The sequence below is a fragment of the Zootermopsis nevadensis genome, unplaced genomic scaffold (assembly GCF_977971745.1).
Source record: "Zootermopsis nevadensis isolate Lab colony 2312 unplaced genomic scaffold, Znev_1.0 Znev_ptg000020l, whole genome shotgun sequence".
Taxonomy (NCBI): domain Eukaryota; kingdom Metazoa; phylum Arthropoda; class Insecta; order Blattodea; family Termopsidae; genus Zootermopsis; species Zootermopsis nevadensis.
The window spans coordinates 16,438,557-16,454,575 of record NW_028259152.1 but is presented as its reverse complement, the minus strand read 5'-3'; the positions used below and the strand labels follow the sequence as shown (position 1 = coordinate 16,454,575).

At 40.1% G+C, this 16,019-nt stretch overlaps 1 protein-coding gene across 3 annotated transcripts in view; it reads right to left on the bottom strand.

The window, feature by feature from the left end:
• The window catches only part of Nrt (Neurotactin), a 60,784-nt gene that overhangs the window by 16,037 nt on the left and 28,728 nt on the right, over positions 1–16,019 (bottom strand). For 2 of the 3 annotated variants that reach the window (XM_022063686.2, XM_022063685.2), the window contains 4 exons: positions 4,671–4,838; positions 3,402–3,539; positions 879–1,004; positions 340–433 (listed from right to left, as the gene is read on the bottom strand). In XM_022063686.2, coding sequence (XP_021919378.1) covers positions 340–433; positions 879–1,004; positions 3,402–3,539; positions 4,671–4,838 — 526 coding nt within the window. The remainder of the gene's footprint in view (positions 1–339; positions 434–878; positions 1,005–3,401; positions 3,540–4,670; positions 4,839–16,019) is intronic. The other variant, XM_022063687.2, reaches the window with a different exon arrangement.

The window sequence follows — 16,019 nt, the reverse complement described above, 5'->3', positions numbered from 1 at the left end:
GGCTATAATTTAATTACAGAACTCTTTGCGAAAGATTATAGTGGTACTTATGGCGCCGGGGTGTCGGCCGCAATATTTGAAGGGGCCGCCTGCAAGCTGCAATTTGTAATCTTAAAACAAGTTCCGTGTCGTTCGGTACATTTGTACATTTCAGAAACATCTGATATCGATTTCTGCCACATGAATGCAACACAAGCTCAGGGAATAATCGTGTTCCACGTTATGTCGGCCTGAAAAGGATATTCTCTAGACGGAAGTTCTTGTTTATCGGGTCCGATCAATTCTCTTTTATGATCAATATGACAAAAGGGATTTTCTCTGCTATCTCATAGAACTAACCAAGAATCATTTTCAACTTGGGCAATGAATGGATACGGCCCCTCCAGTCCGGCTTTCCATCGGACTCTTCCTTCTTATCAGGGTCCACCTTCTCCTGCAACACAATAGAGAAATGTTTGCGCTAGTTTCAATGGTGTCTGATAACTTCACTGGGCGGAGAGACGGAGGAGGTAGCGTACTGAAAACGAGGCAAACTCGATTAATAACATCAGTACGTTACTTCCGTATCTCTTGCACATGTTTTAATCAGTGTCATTAATCCATGACTGTTTTAAGACCTGAATGAAACAAGAATGCAAAGAAGAATAAATTAAAATGACTAAAATGAGAAGAAGAAATTAGATGAGTTAAATGAACCACAGAATAAAAAAAAATGTGAGCGATGAACAGAGAGAGGAAGAAAAAGAAGAATAGAAAGAAACAGCCCATGTTTACATTATGACACCCAAAACTCATATTGTTCAGGACATCGTCCTTAAGAATTTAAGCCGCTCCCGACTGAACGGGTCCGAGAGTTAGAAAAGTGTTGCATTCCGAACCTCCGAGTCCAGTTTGACGCTCTCCATTCCATCCTCTCCGTTGGTCAGTTTCTCCGTTTTCTCTCCCGTGCTGTCATCCAGCGTCTCCATGGATGCCAGTCCAGCCTGCTGGCCGATCTCTGGGTCCTGCAAAAGGACATTTGTTCAGCACGGCAATTCTTTAAAGCAACAGTCATTACTACAAGTACCAACCGCTTCAACATTCAATAACTCTGTGATCTGGGGCATACGAACAGAATTTATTAAAAATTATTTATATAATCTTCAGTCTTTAAAATCTTTTCAAAGTGGAATTAATTGTTGAAAGATAATTAACCTTCTGCCTCCTTTCACACAAGATAGAATGGTAACACTTTCTACGCTCCAAACAAGTAAAATGGCTTTGAAACCAGTGTTCCTACCAACACGTTTTTCATGTACGGTAATATAAGTGAAAATAAAATTGTTAACTCTTGACAATTTAATGTTTTTCAATGTCCCTGAAATTAAATTTAATGAAAATGTTCAACTTAAAAATGACTTTCTGTCGAAACTCCTTCTGTTCTGTTCAATGCCTAATAAATGTTCTAACTGGGAATGAGGACTACTTCAAAATAAATTTGAAACCTATAATAGTTATTAACCACAAAGTATTATGATCAATAAAAGATTTCTCACTTAAAATTGATGAATATTTAGAGTACAGCAAAATGCTTGATATATTTAATGGTAGTTCACGTATTTTTAACTAAACATAACTGCACTAGTAATTTACCACTGTTGCCACATTAAATAAAGCATGTAGCTCGTATACATCACTCGATAACTTTGTGTATATATCTCTCATACACACACGCACACTTCCAGCAATAGCATTAAATTAGTTACAAAATAATAATGAGCTGTAAATACGTAAGAAATTTGAAGGTGATTGTGGCGTAGACAAGAACACATTACAGTTCATCTTTCGGTGGTGCACTGTGGCTACGTACTAACCGTTTATCGCTGACTTCCTGCACCCACAGGAACTGAATGACAGCATTCTGTACCCTAGAGGACTATCATCCTCCCACTGCGGAAAGTGACACAGCAAACCAATTGAACCGTTTAACAGACATGTTGGTGACGTATAATTCATAATTCACAACAGGGGTCTGAAAGCTGTCTTGAGCGGGGCCGATAAACAAGGCTTTTTATCACAACAGACTCCGCGGCTGGAAAATGTAGCCCATACCGCAAAGAAAACAAGGGGTGGCCTTTACAAAGATCAGATGGTTGGTCTGACTTGTCCATGGCAATCAGAAAATATAGATTCTACATCAAATAAAACACAGCACAGATTGGAAATGCGTCCTCTTCTAAATACACAAAGTTCTAAATGTGGTCTTTAGCCCACGTTATACACACAAAATGCTTCAAAATTATTTCTTCGAACAAAATTCTTCCAATTAACTATGAAAGCAACCATCCATTTGCTATCACTCTTTAAAAAACTCGCATATTTATCACATAGTTTGAAGAAGCGATACACACGTATCCATGAAAAATCATTAATCAATTATTAGGAATGCTCAGTAATTCACTTCCTCACGCAGAACAGGTTTTCATCTGCCGCTATCACAGCAATGCCATCGATAGATGGCAACACAGTCGATGACGTCATCGCTCTTCGCGGGTGATGATGGGTAATGACGTCATCATCACATATCACTAGGCACAGTGTTGCAAGAATGTGCTGTATTACATTGTCGCAACAATGGCCTCCGATCGGAGAACTGCAAGAATTACATTTGACACCATTGTATTTATATATACGAACACACGTCGTCTGGAAATCCTCTACACGTCCTTGACTGTTCGCCTGTGCATTGCGGTGTGCAAACAGCACAATAACTGCTATAGCAGGCGCAGTAGTTTTTGGTCGGTGGAGAAGCTAGCGGAGCTGGCGGACGGGCCTAGTCTGTGTACCTGAGGTGGCACGGTCAGTGTATTTCTTTTGTTTGGGCGTTCAGTCCGATAAGCTCCTCGGTGCAGTCAGCATTATACTATCGCACAAGAGACTCGCTCCTAGCCTTCCCCTTGAAAATTCCACCGGCCAAAAACTACTGAGTTGACTGTACGTCACAAGTTCTGAGTGTTACCGTGCTCAAGTAGCGCCAATAACATCACAGATGGACAAAACGTGTTGCCCTATTTGACGGTGATGCATGTCTCGAAAACTAAACACCAGGAAACCTTTGTTGTTCAGAATTTACTGTTTGTTTTTGAAGAACGAATTTCGTATGCTGGTGTTCGCGACGTTTTTCGGTGTGCGTGTCCCAACAAGTGAGTACTGGAATAAGACAACAAAATTTCGCGACACGTGAGAAGACTATGAAGCTTTCATAAAACAAAAGAAAAGCAGCTAAAAAAAACCAGTCGTACCAAATTCAAGCAGTGCATCGACTTCAACAATGGGATAAAGTTGAAAGATTCAAGGGTCTCGTGTGTAGTGTTGCGTCCGAAGACGGAACACTGGGTGTACAAAGACATTATATGAGTTACCTTAGTAGATCTGAGTTTGGAGCGGGGAAATACAGACACGAGGGGCAAACGGATCGCCTCCAGCAACCTCGTCTTTCTTCCGGTTTCTTCTTCCCCCCCTGTAGATCCTCCCGCCTCCGACACGTCACCGCTTTGATCCTGCGTGCAATAAACGCCACGTGTCACAAATTTAACTGTGCGTCATACAAAGTAAGTCTCACAAATGTCTTCTGTAATGAGGAGAAAAATGTTACAAAGCATTTCGGTGTAAAATGGACATTTGGCTTTGGTGATTCCACGGCCGGTGAGTTTGACACTGAAAAGTTTGTAATTGTCACACGATTTACTGTCCACAGATGACGTGAAAAACTCTGCAGAGGGAAGTCGTTTCTGGTGCGGTGCGGGGGGGATGTTTACTATCAGCTGGACTAGAGGACTGCTGTTGGTGGGAAGTGTGATACGTCAGAGTTTTACGCTACTACACAGACTGAAAACATCAAGCAGTTAAGAGTAGCGTGTAGTGAGTGCACCTCTAATGTGTTCTGTGGGTGTTGAGATAATATTCTAGATTAAATCGCTGTGCCGCTGTGAGGTAATCTTAAAGCTGTACCCATTAGAACACGTGAAAGCCTGTCGTCTGTTGTTCGTTCAGTGGTTGTGGAACGAATGCTTTTAGGATGGGTCGTCACTCACCGCGAAAACTTGCGCATGCGCGTATATCGAATTCTTAGCAGGGCTTTTATCCTGGTCTGCGGACTGTATGTATCTTTGCAAAGGTTAGCTTCAACGGTTTGGACGGAACCCGGAGCCATTTTGAACACTACTGGGGCTAATGTTGACACAGAAATGGTTGTTCGTATAATTATATTTATATTATTAATGAGTTGGTTCCCAGCGAGAGACATGAAACACGGATGCTGGCTGTGAAAAAATCGAACATATTTCGAAAATTAACTTGTGAAATTTCTTTGTATTTCCAATTAGAATACCGCAACTGTTGTAAGCGTATATATGACGTCATAATTCCAATTACGGCACGGCACGGCACGGATGGTAGCCCGAGAATAATTCGATCGACTACGATAATTTTAAACGCTTAATTTTGCTGCACAGAACGTATCTTGAAACAAGAAATTCAGCAGCCCTTTCACTCTTACTTAAAGGAATCTCTGAACGTAATGTCCAATATCTCTTCGGGGCCGATGAAGCTTTCGACCGGAGGTCGCTGAATGCGACAGGATGACTTAGGAAACGGAACACAGGCGCGGGCAGATAAGCTTTAAATCGTACCTTCTTCTTCGAAAAAGGGTTCGCCAGCTTCAATGTGGGCAGCCTAGGTCCCTTGGTGGGGGGCGTCTGCTCCTTTTCCTCTCCTTTGTCAGTCGGAGTCGTGTTCGTCACGACGCTGGCCGGTTCCTGCAAAAGGTCGCGCCCTTCCTCAACATCCAGCTCGCCTTCCTGCGAACAGAGGTGACGACACGCCTAACATTAAATTTACAGTTTTATATCTCCTCAAGCGCCGAAGATATAAACCTCTCAAAGGATCTATTGAGTAATCGTTCGCGTATCTGAAACAGATCAACCAAGTTAACGATCAACTGCTCGGAATTTAGAAATCAAGGCGAAAATGGGTTTGTGTCTCAGAATACACAGTGAATTTATTTATTATTATTTAGTGTTCTGTCTGACGACAGGTCCATATGAACAGGATCCTTCCATCCTTTTCTCGGACTGGGACCTGTTCATATACGTTCTTGGCAGATGATCCAGAAGTGGTTTGCCATTGCCTTCTTCTGTGTGTGAATGGAGTAATTGTTGGGATGCCACGGAGGAAAACTCCGTGTTGCCTAGACCACGGCCTTGCCCAACACAAGTTATAAATTCTGGCACCGCCGGGCATCGAACCCGAGACCCCAGGATTACGAGGCCAACGTTCTAACCGCTAGACCACCGTGGCTATACACAGGGAATTACGAACTAACAAAGTAATTAGCTATCATCGCAACTAATTAACCAATCAAATGACCAGAAAAACTACTGAAAATATATCTTGTCAACTAACCAACTGATTAACACACGTAAAGAATTAAACTGAGTTTTCTCAACGAAACATTTCTCAAAATGCGAAAAATAATAAGCCACTGGGATATTAAGATTGAATTGATTAGTCCGTGCAGGGCTCAATCCAATGACTCAAAACTGTGCCACTTTTGAGTCATTGAAAATTACAAACGTTAATGCCATTTTTTAAGATACTGCCCTATCTCACAGTTTTGAAGCAGAGGACAGGACAGGTGTAGGTCGACTATCTATTACCACGATCGCATAATTTTACAACAGTGGATCTCCAATTTTCCCTATCCGATATGGAGTGGGAGTCATGAGTTGTTTTGCGAACTGACAGGAACTGCGCATGTCGACTTCGCCGCACTGTTATGTTAGCCCGCATTACACGTACGTCGGAGAAATTGTCGATAAAGCACGGCGCTTCAGCTTACAATTTCTCAGAACAGTTTCGTCAGGATTTTCCACACTGTTCCCGCGTGCATTGGAATGGAATTTTTTTTATTTATATTTCCTTCTGCCTTTCTTTCTTATCTCCTTTTCTTCTATTCTCTTTCATTTGCTTTCTTCTTTCCGTATATCGGCAACGACCATGACGTGCGTGTTGGAACTAAAGGCATTTAGGTACGTCTGTACGCGTAGTGAGTCTGTACATTACAGAACGTTTGAATCTACCACCGCATTCAAAGGCCTTAAGGTTACTTGTTGAACGTAGGCTATGTATTACCATACGCTCTTCGCACAGTGCATACAATTAACCAGTATTATCGTGCATGTGCGTCTGTCTGCAAATTTTATTTCTGAATTTATTGATTGTGTTTGCTGGTCTGGTGACTTGATTTTGGTACACATGGACCCAGATTCAAGTATACGTTACAAAGTTCAAAGGAAACATTAAAAATGTCTTCTCGTTCAAAAATGATATGACAAAGCATACGGATCTCATTAAGATCCACAAAAAATGTGTGAAATATTTTTTCATATTGTGTATATACGTAAGGTAATTCGAGGGAAACATGATGCAGTTTGAGTTGGGAAATTCTTGGGACGATTTCTGCAACAGAAGTTTGCACCAAGTTGAAGACAAAAAAGACGAATATATTTTCATATCTGATCAAAATCAGAAAACTATGGTTTCTCAGAAATTTGCCCTATACCGATGCTTACAGTCTTGAATTTTTTAAAAATGAGAAGAGACTTGGAATGTGTACCAGTACATATATTTATAAGCAATGCTTATTTTATTTTCAGAGGAGAGTCTAAACCAGTGGTATTCAAGCATTTTTTGTTCGCGTACCCCCAGATATAATTTCTCTTCAACTTTGTACCCCCAAAGTTGTTGGTGTATAATTCAAGTTATACATAGTATATAATCTACGAGGGTCGCTCATTAAGTAATGCCCCACATTTTTTTTCTCAGCCAATAATGAAGATAGAAAAGTGTACGTTTACATGCTTGAGATTTGATGTTTCCCGCGTTCGTGTACGGAGTTTCAAATGATTCCAACCGATAGCGGAGCTGTAGTAAACTGTTAAAATGGCGTCTGTGAACGACTCTCGTTACAAGCAACGAGCTGTAATTGAATTCCTTGTTGCTGAAAAAGAAACGGTGGTGAACATTCATAAACGTTTGTGTGCTGTGTATGGAAGCTGTGCAGTCGATAGGAGCACCGTTGGTCGCTGGGCTAAGAGAGTTAAAGCTTCAGGAAGTGAAGAAACCGAGCTCCGTGATCTGCCGCGCTCTGGGCGTCCTGCCACAGCCACCACTCCAGACATGTTGAACCGCGCGGATGCCATTATTCGTGAGGATCGGCGCATCACAACTCGACAATTGGCCCAACAGCTTTCAGTCAGCAATGGAAGTGTGATTGCAATTATCCAGGCTCTCGCATATTCGAAGGTGTGCGCAAGATGGGTTCCACGAAGTCTCACAGCAGACCACAGGATTCAAAGGAAAACGATTTCTTCTGAATTGTTGGAGCGTTTTGATGCTGAGGGAGAGGTCTTTCTGTCCCGGATCATTACAGGTGACGAAACCTGGATACACCACTTTGAGCCAGAGACAAAAAGGCAGTCAATGGAGTGGCATCATCCTCAATCACCGAGAAAGAAGAAATTCAAGACAACTCCCTCCGCCGGAAAAGTCATGATGACTGTCTTTTGGGACAGTGATGGGGTCATTCTTGTGGATGTGATGCCAAGAGGTGCGACCATCAATTCAGACGCGTACATCAGGACCCTGAAAACCCTCAAGAAGCGTTTTCGACGAGTTCGGCCTCACAAGCATCCAGCAGAAATTTTGCTCCTGCACGACAATGCACGCCCTCACACAGGTCTGAGAACCCGGGAAGAAATCACCAAATTGGGTTGGACGGTGCTACCCCATCCACCCTACAGTCCAGATCTGGCACCCTCCGACTTCCATCTCTTTGGGCCACTTAAAGATGCTATCCGCGGAACAAGATTTGAAGATGACGAGAGCGTGATTCAAGCAGTGAGGACATGGCTACGTGCACAGGACAAGAGCTGGTACCGGCAAGGCATGCATGCACTTGTTCCACGCTGGCGTAAAACCGTACAAGTTGATGGGGACTATGTGGAAAAATAGTATGTGTAAAGGAAACATTGATTTATATTGTCACTAAATTTGAGCCATCTTGAATAAATATGTTCTGAGGAAAAAAATGTGGGGCATTACTTAATGAGCGACCCTCGTACATATAAAATAAATTAAATAAATTACATTACTGATTATTCAATGTTTATAATAAAATATTTATATATTTTTTTAAATTTCACGTACCCCCTAAGATGTCTTCGCGTACCCCCAGATATAATTTCTCTTCAACTTTGTACCCCCAAAGTTATTGGTGTATAATTCAAGTAATACATAGTATGTAATCTACATCTAAAATAAATTAAATAAATTACATTACTGATTATTCAATGTTTATAATAAAATATTTATATTTTTTTTTAAATTTCACGTACCCCCTAAGATGTCTTCGCGTACCCCCAGATATAATTTCTCTTCAACTTTGTACCCCCAAAGTTATTGGTGTATAATTCAAGTTATACATAGTATGTAATCTACATCTAAAATAAATTAAATAAATTACATTACTGATTATTCAATGTTTATAATAAAATATTTATATTTTTTTTTAAATTTCACGTACCCCCTAAGATGTCTTCGCGTACCCCCAGATATAATTTCTCTTCAACTTTGTACCCCCAAAGTTATTGGTGTATAATTCAAGTTATACATATTATGTAATCTACATCTAAAATAAATTAAATAAATTACATTACTGATTATTCAATGTTTATAATAAAATATTTATATTTTTTTTTAAATTTCACGTACCCCCTAAGATGTCTTCGCGTACCCCCAGATATAATTTCTCTTCAACTTTGTACCCCCAAAGTTATTGGTGTATAATTCAAGTTATACATAGTATGTAATCTACATCTAAAATAAATTAAATAAATTACATTACTGATTATTCAATGTTTATCATAAAATAATATATATTTTTTTTAAATTTCACGTACTCCCTAAGATGTCTTCGTGTACCCCCGGGGGTACGCGTACCCCAGGTTGAATACCACTGGTCTAAACGAAAGCTGGGAATCAGACAAGGACAGGGCGGTTAATAAATATAAATAATAAGAAAGTGGCTACATGAATAACGCACCACACAACTAGACCGAGAATTTATTCACCCCAATAAAGTTACAATGAGACCATTCTTCATCATTCGTCTCTTGGCCGGGATAATAGGGGTTAATGTGAGGACAAATTTTGGAGTGTGAGGGGCGACTGAAGCCCAGGATTACAGACGGTTTTGAGTGTACCAGCAACTATTCCGAGGACGAGGGCCGTTGTCCATGTGAAGTTCATTACCAATCTAAGGCAATTTACCCTAGACCATTGGTATTCAACCTGAGGTACACGTACCCCCGGGGGTACGCGAAGACATCTGTGGGGGTACGTGAAATTTAAAAAAATATATTATTTTATGATAAACACTGAATAATCAGTAATGTAATTTATTTAATTTATTTCAGATGTAGATTATATACTAAGTATAACTTGAATTATAAACCAACAACTTTGGGGGTACAAAGTTGAAGAGAAATTATATCTGGGGGTACGCGAAGACATCTTAGGGGGTACATGAAATTTAAAAAAAATATTATTTTATGATAAACACTGAATAATCAGTAATGTAATTTATTTAATTTATTTTAGATGTAGATTATATACTATATATAACTTGAATTATACACCAACAACTTTGGGGGTACAGAGTTGAAGAGAAATTATATTTGGGGGTACGCGAACAAAAAAGGTTGAATACCACTGCCCTAGACCTTGGTAGAACAAGTTAGGAATTATACACACAGTGTAACAGTTCCGACGGGTTCTTCAGAACTTGGTATTTGATCTTTGCGAAGATGATATTGGTGAAGTTTTTCAACGGTCTGTACCCCTCTGGAGGTACTTGATACGTCCTCATAAAATGCATCAAATCAATTAAAAATGGCCAGATCAATGCGTCTGTATCTCAAGAATTATTAAATGTAGGTGCCCTTGTTAATAAAATTTGTTAATGAAGGTCCGCGTACATTTTATTTGGGTACGTAGCGATCCAGCGTAACTCCTAATGTACATGAAGCTCAAATCCAACGTTACCACTCTTTCATAATCAACTTAAGCTAGAAAATTTGTTACCTGATGCAGATGTTCATGACAAAACCATTTATTGTGTGACCTGTTACTGAGAAAATCGATACAGTTCGATTTTGATCAAAATAAAACTGGGGCACATAAATTTTGTTCTGGGCCTTCGTCAACGAATTTAATGGGAATCTTTTAGTAAATTTCTGCACTGGAACTTACGCATTGTGGGGCAAATATGACATCTCAAGTATATAATTCGCACAAAGAAGTAAAACAGTCTCGATGTTTAATTGCTGTTATCGATGTGTGTAGATATTTTTCACTGCGAGATAACTTGTCTTAGGAGCGTTGTCGGTGCCCCGTATTGATTTACCAGTAGTTCGACGCACATCCCAGAGAGTGACTTGGCTGGGGTGACATGTGGTTGAAACAGTTAAAATTTTACTGCCGTCAGCGTTGTTAAGAATACCAGCATCTTGTTACTTTAAGTCCCTTTATGAGGAGCCCCTGTCTTGTAAACTTCAAGACGAAACTGCAGCCACGGTATGGGCCCATCTACAGGATGTGTCGTAAATCACGACCTTTCTTAAAGATTGTAAGATTCTTTAACGCAGTGGTATTCAACCTGGGGTACGCGAAGACATCTTACGGGGTACGTGAAATTTAAAAAAATATATTATTTTATGATAAACACTGAATAATCAGTAATATAATTTATTTAATTTATTTTAGATGTAGATTATATACTATGTATAACTTGAATTATACACCAACAACTTTGGGAGTACAAAGTTGAAGAGAAATTATATCTGGGGGTACGCGAAGACATCTTAGGGGGTACGTGAAATTTAATAAAAATATATTATTTTATGATAAACACTGAATAATCAGTAATGTAATTTATTTAATTTATTTTAGATGTAGATTATATACTATGCATAACTTGAATTATACACCAACAACTTTGGGGGTACAAAGTTTAAGAGAAATTATATCTGGGGGTACGCGAAGACATCTTAGGGGGTACGTGAAATTTAAAAAAAATATATTATTTTATGATAAACACTGAATAATCAGTAATGTAATTTATTTAATTTATTTTAGATATATATTATGTATAACTTGAATTATACACCAACAACTTTTGGGGTACAAAGTTTAAGAGAAATTATATCTGGGGGTACGCGAACAAAAAATGTTGAATACCACTGATCTAACGCATCGAAGCACTTGATTTAGTAAAGGACTGTGGGACCTTCATTTTGCAACTGGAGTCAGCTCGTGGTTCCGTGGTAACTTTGCACAAAGACGGACAGGAGGAGGGTCGCTCTGGGATGGCTTCGCCGCACTCAGGATTTCACGTGTTGGAAGTGGGTTAAAGAACAAGTTTTTCCCACGAATTCTTAAAGACGAAGAGGAAAGAATAACCAGTGGATCTTGTCAACATACCTGGAAACACGATGCCTTCAGCTAAGCGATTAAGGGAATGCAATGCGTTGTATGCGAAACCTTTATTTTTTATTTATTAAGTGTTCTGTCTGAGGACAGGTCCATATGAACAGGATCCTTCCATCCTTTTCTCGGACTGGGACCTGTTCATATACGTTCTTGGCAGATGATCCAGAAGTGGTTTGCCATTGCCTTCTTCTGTGTGTGAATGGAGTAATTGTTGGGATGCCACGGAGGAAAACTCCGTGTTGCCTACACCACGGCCTTGCCCAACACAAGTTATAAATTCGGGCATCGAACCCGAGACCCCAGGATTACAAGGCCAGCGTTCTAACCGCTAGACCACCTGAATGATAAATACGGTCTAAAATAAATGTCTACAACCGTTTACGTATACGTAATTACTTAAGTTCTGAAGATTTCTGTCTTCTGGGTTGTTGCGCTATGTAGTCTGGTAAATGTTAACCAACGTTTCAGAGGTCATACTGCCTCCGTCATCAGAGTATGAAGATATCTGTCTTCTGGGTTGTTGAGCCGTGTAGAGTGGCAAACATCTACGAGACTACACGGCGCAACAACCCAGAAGACAGAAATCTTCATCGCCCTGATGATGGAGGCAGTATGACCTCTGAAACGTTGGTTGACATCGACCAGACTACACAGCGCAACAACCCAGAAGACAGAAATCTTCATCGCCCTGATGATGGAGGCAGTATGACCTCTGAAACGTTGGTTGACATCGACCAGACTACACAGCGCAACAACCCAGAAGACAGAAATCTTCATACTCATCGCCCTGATGATGGAGGCAGTATGACCTCTGAAACGTTGGTTGACATCGACCAGACTACACAGCGCCACAACCCAGAAGACAGGAATCTTCATACTCGCCGCTGTGATAACCTCAAATCTTCTGTATAAAGTGAATGACAATGCAGTGAGAACGAAGCAGAGGGAAAGACAAAATAGAATAAATGATCAAGGACGAAGGAGAAAGACAATGAAACGGAAATTGAATAAGAAAACGCGGGGGAACAAAAGAGAACAGGAAAGTTGAAAACAAAGGAATAAAGAGAAATGAAATCAAGCTATAAAAGGAAGGCGACCGAAAGAATAAAATAATCATCTTTCTGATATTTGGCCACGTGGCCTGTTACGCGCGCACAGACAAAACGACAGGCGACAGCTCCACGGAACCCCAAGACACTCAAAAGTAAGGGTCTTAAGCCCCAGGGAGCAAAAATGTCATAAAAATGCCTTGCAGTAGACACCGGGGGGGGGGGGGGGGGGGGGGCAAACCCAGATGGGAAAGCCCCGGCTACTTGTAGTTTGTGCAAGCCCCGGAAGTAGCGTAGCCGTGAGGCCGATCACGTCACTTGGAAGCAAACAGCCTGGGCGCCGGTGGTGGAAACCCAGGGTAGGGGGCGAGGCATGTGAAAGGAATACAGAGGTCAAAACCTAGGGACCAAACCTGAATATGGGCAGGTCCAGGAGAACACACAGTCGGCCAAGGCCGGACGCAGCCGAATTCCATGAAAATGCTCCAATCCATTCTCGAGTTTTACATTCGTACAATCGGACATCGCCGGAAATGGCCGTCATCAAAAACCTTTGTGAAAATCCGTTTAAACATTTTCCCGTTATGTGCCACGGGTAATGCAGCCATCATAAGAGACTCTTGTTATCACTAACGATGGCGTAATTATGCCATCAACCCCACAAATGACAGAAATGGTTCGAACATATGACGTCATAAGTTCTCGAAGAGGATCATGGGTAATGGAGTATTGGCGGAGGATTATCTTCGCGTTTCACGCAGGAAAGAGAGACAAAAGTAGTTTTCGACCATGAAACTAATTACTAACGCCGCTGTGTCGATTAATTTCGTTCAGTATAATTATTTTTAGTTCACTACTCACTGAATACGTGTTATGCTATATAATCACCGAGCGTGAAAAAGTTTACCGCGAAAACAAAATCGACACGCATATTTCGGGACTGTCATGTTTTAAAGTGATAGAAATCAGTCGGTGTGAGACACGGATTCGAACCGGGGGTGCAAACATGGACCGTAGTGTTCTGGGTTTCGTTGGAAGTCGGTTACCGACGTTGCGGAGGAAAACACTCTCCATATTCTACGAGAATGTGGACGCGATTCGTTCCCCCGTACCAAGCTCTGCCTTTAACGCTGCGGACTTCCTGCATTCCCTGCAAGTCTCAAGATTACAGTCGTGGACTATACATGACGTCATAATTACAAGGCCACAGGAGGATGTCACTGGGTACAAAGATACCATTGAGCTAAAGATTGTATTTTTACAAGAAAAAATGAAGGATTGTAATGATCACTTAGGGAAGTGTCTTTGCAGACATAAAGCGTCTTACAGAAACGAGGCGAGGGACTGATTCAATGGGCTAAAATATGTTTAAATATGTAATCCTACATAACGAAATTTCGGGCTATGGATTATTTATAGGTTCTACCAGAACAACTGAGGACAAACACAAAACCTAAGTCGCGTTCTTTTGATCTCGATTGGACAATTAACTTGTTAATGGCTAATAGCAATGAGCGAGAATTATTTTTCCGCGCACAATTTTGTCTTCAAATTTCCTCCGTGAGGAATTGTGACTCCGTAGAAGTCTTTAAGACACGTGTTTCCAGTTGTGAATTCATCGGCAGTGTTAGCTGGAAAGCGAATTTATGATATCAAAAGAGTTCTGGTGATTCGGTATCCCGAACTTTCTCGACATTAAATTATTCTACTCGATCAGAAAGAAAAATGTTGCAAATTTTGTCGGAGTGTTCGGTAATTTTGTCACACTCTGCGGGCGGACGTGGACTGTAGACAACGTACAACGTTGGAGGGTCTGTAAGGATTATTATAACGGTGAGTAGGTAAGGATTTCGAATGTCTACTTCAATGTCCCGGTCTGAATTCTCTCATAAACTGCAGAATACAAGAATAGTCTGTAATCTGTCTTGCCTGACGGAGTCTTCGTACAAAGGAAGGGAAAATCCTGTTTCTCCTTTGTCTATGGTCTGGTATCGTGTCCAGCTGCAAGGGTTGTTCCTATAACCTGAATGTTTCAAATAATTGTAATCGTTAACGTCCAGAAACTTGTATGTATCACACAAAATCTGAATGTACCCCTATGTAGGTCTGTATTATCCACCTCCATTCAAAATATCACGTATCAAATTTCAAAAGTTGGGTCTAATTATTTATTGGAGTCAAATCGAATGCTAAATATACATTTCGTGTGTCAGTTATGTTTTACATTTTATAAAAAAAACACCTTTATAATAAAAGTTTCATGATTCTTTAACATCTAATTTACTACAAGATCATTTTAGGGCCTTGTAAGATTGGACGCCCAGAGAAATCCTGACATTCGTAAAAGGTTAAAGGTGAACAGCCTAATGGAAGACGTGAGATTATATAAAAACATTTGTGTAGACCAGTGGTATTAAACCTGGGGTACGCGAAGACATCTTAGGGGGTACGCGAAATTTAAAATATATATATATATTATTTTATGATAAACACTGAATAAACAGTAATGTAATTTATTTAATTTATTTTAGATGTAGATTATATACTATGTATAACTTGAATTATACAGCAACAACTTTGGGGGTACAAAGTTGAAGGGAAATTATATCTGGGGGTACGCGAAGACATCTTAGGGGGTACGTGAAATTTAAAAAATATATATATATTATTTTATGATAAACACTGAATAATCAGTAATGTAATTTATTTAATTTATTTTAGATGTAGATTATATACTATGTATAACTTGAATTATACAGCAACAACTTTGGGGGTACAAAGTTGAAGGGAAATTATATCTGGGGGTACGCGAAGACATCTTAGGGGGTACGTGAAATTTAAAAAATATATATATTATTTTATGATAAACACTGAATAATCAGTAATGTAATTTATTTAATTTATTTTAGATGTAGATTATATACTATGTATAACTTGAATTATACACCAACAACTTTGGGGGTACAAAGTTGAAGAGAAATTATATCTGGGGGTACGCGAACAAAAAACGTTGAATACCACTGACCTAGGGGATAGCCTTGAAATGGTGAGCAGAGGAGATTTTCAATATCAACCCCGGGGGCGACGGGGTGCTAGAAGACCTGTGAAAAGATGGAGAGTCCAAGAAAACCTTCAGCTTTAAAGGAAGAAGAACTGTATTTTTATATTACTGGTGCCAATTTACTTGTTTCCAACATTACTTCCACAAAGCAACAGGAAAATTGACCACGTTATTGAGTCGTTCCACTTAATTGGGTCGATAACATGACTTTCGAGTTCTCGATTCTGACTCACAAAAAGTCCCAGTGCGCGGTGACTCGTGTAACTGCAGTCATTACACACGGCGGACACTTGAGCGGAACCATTCTACCGTAACGTGCT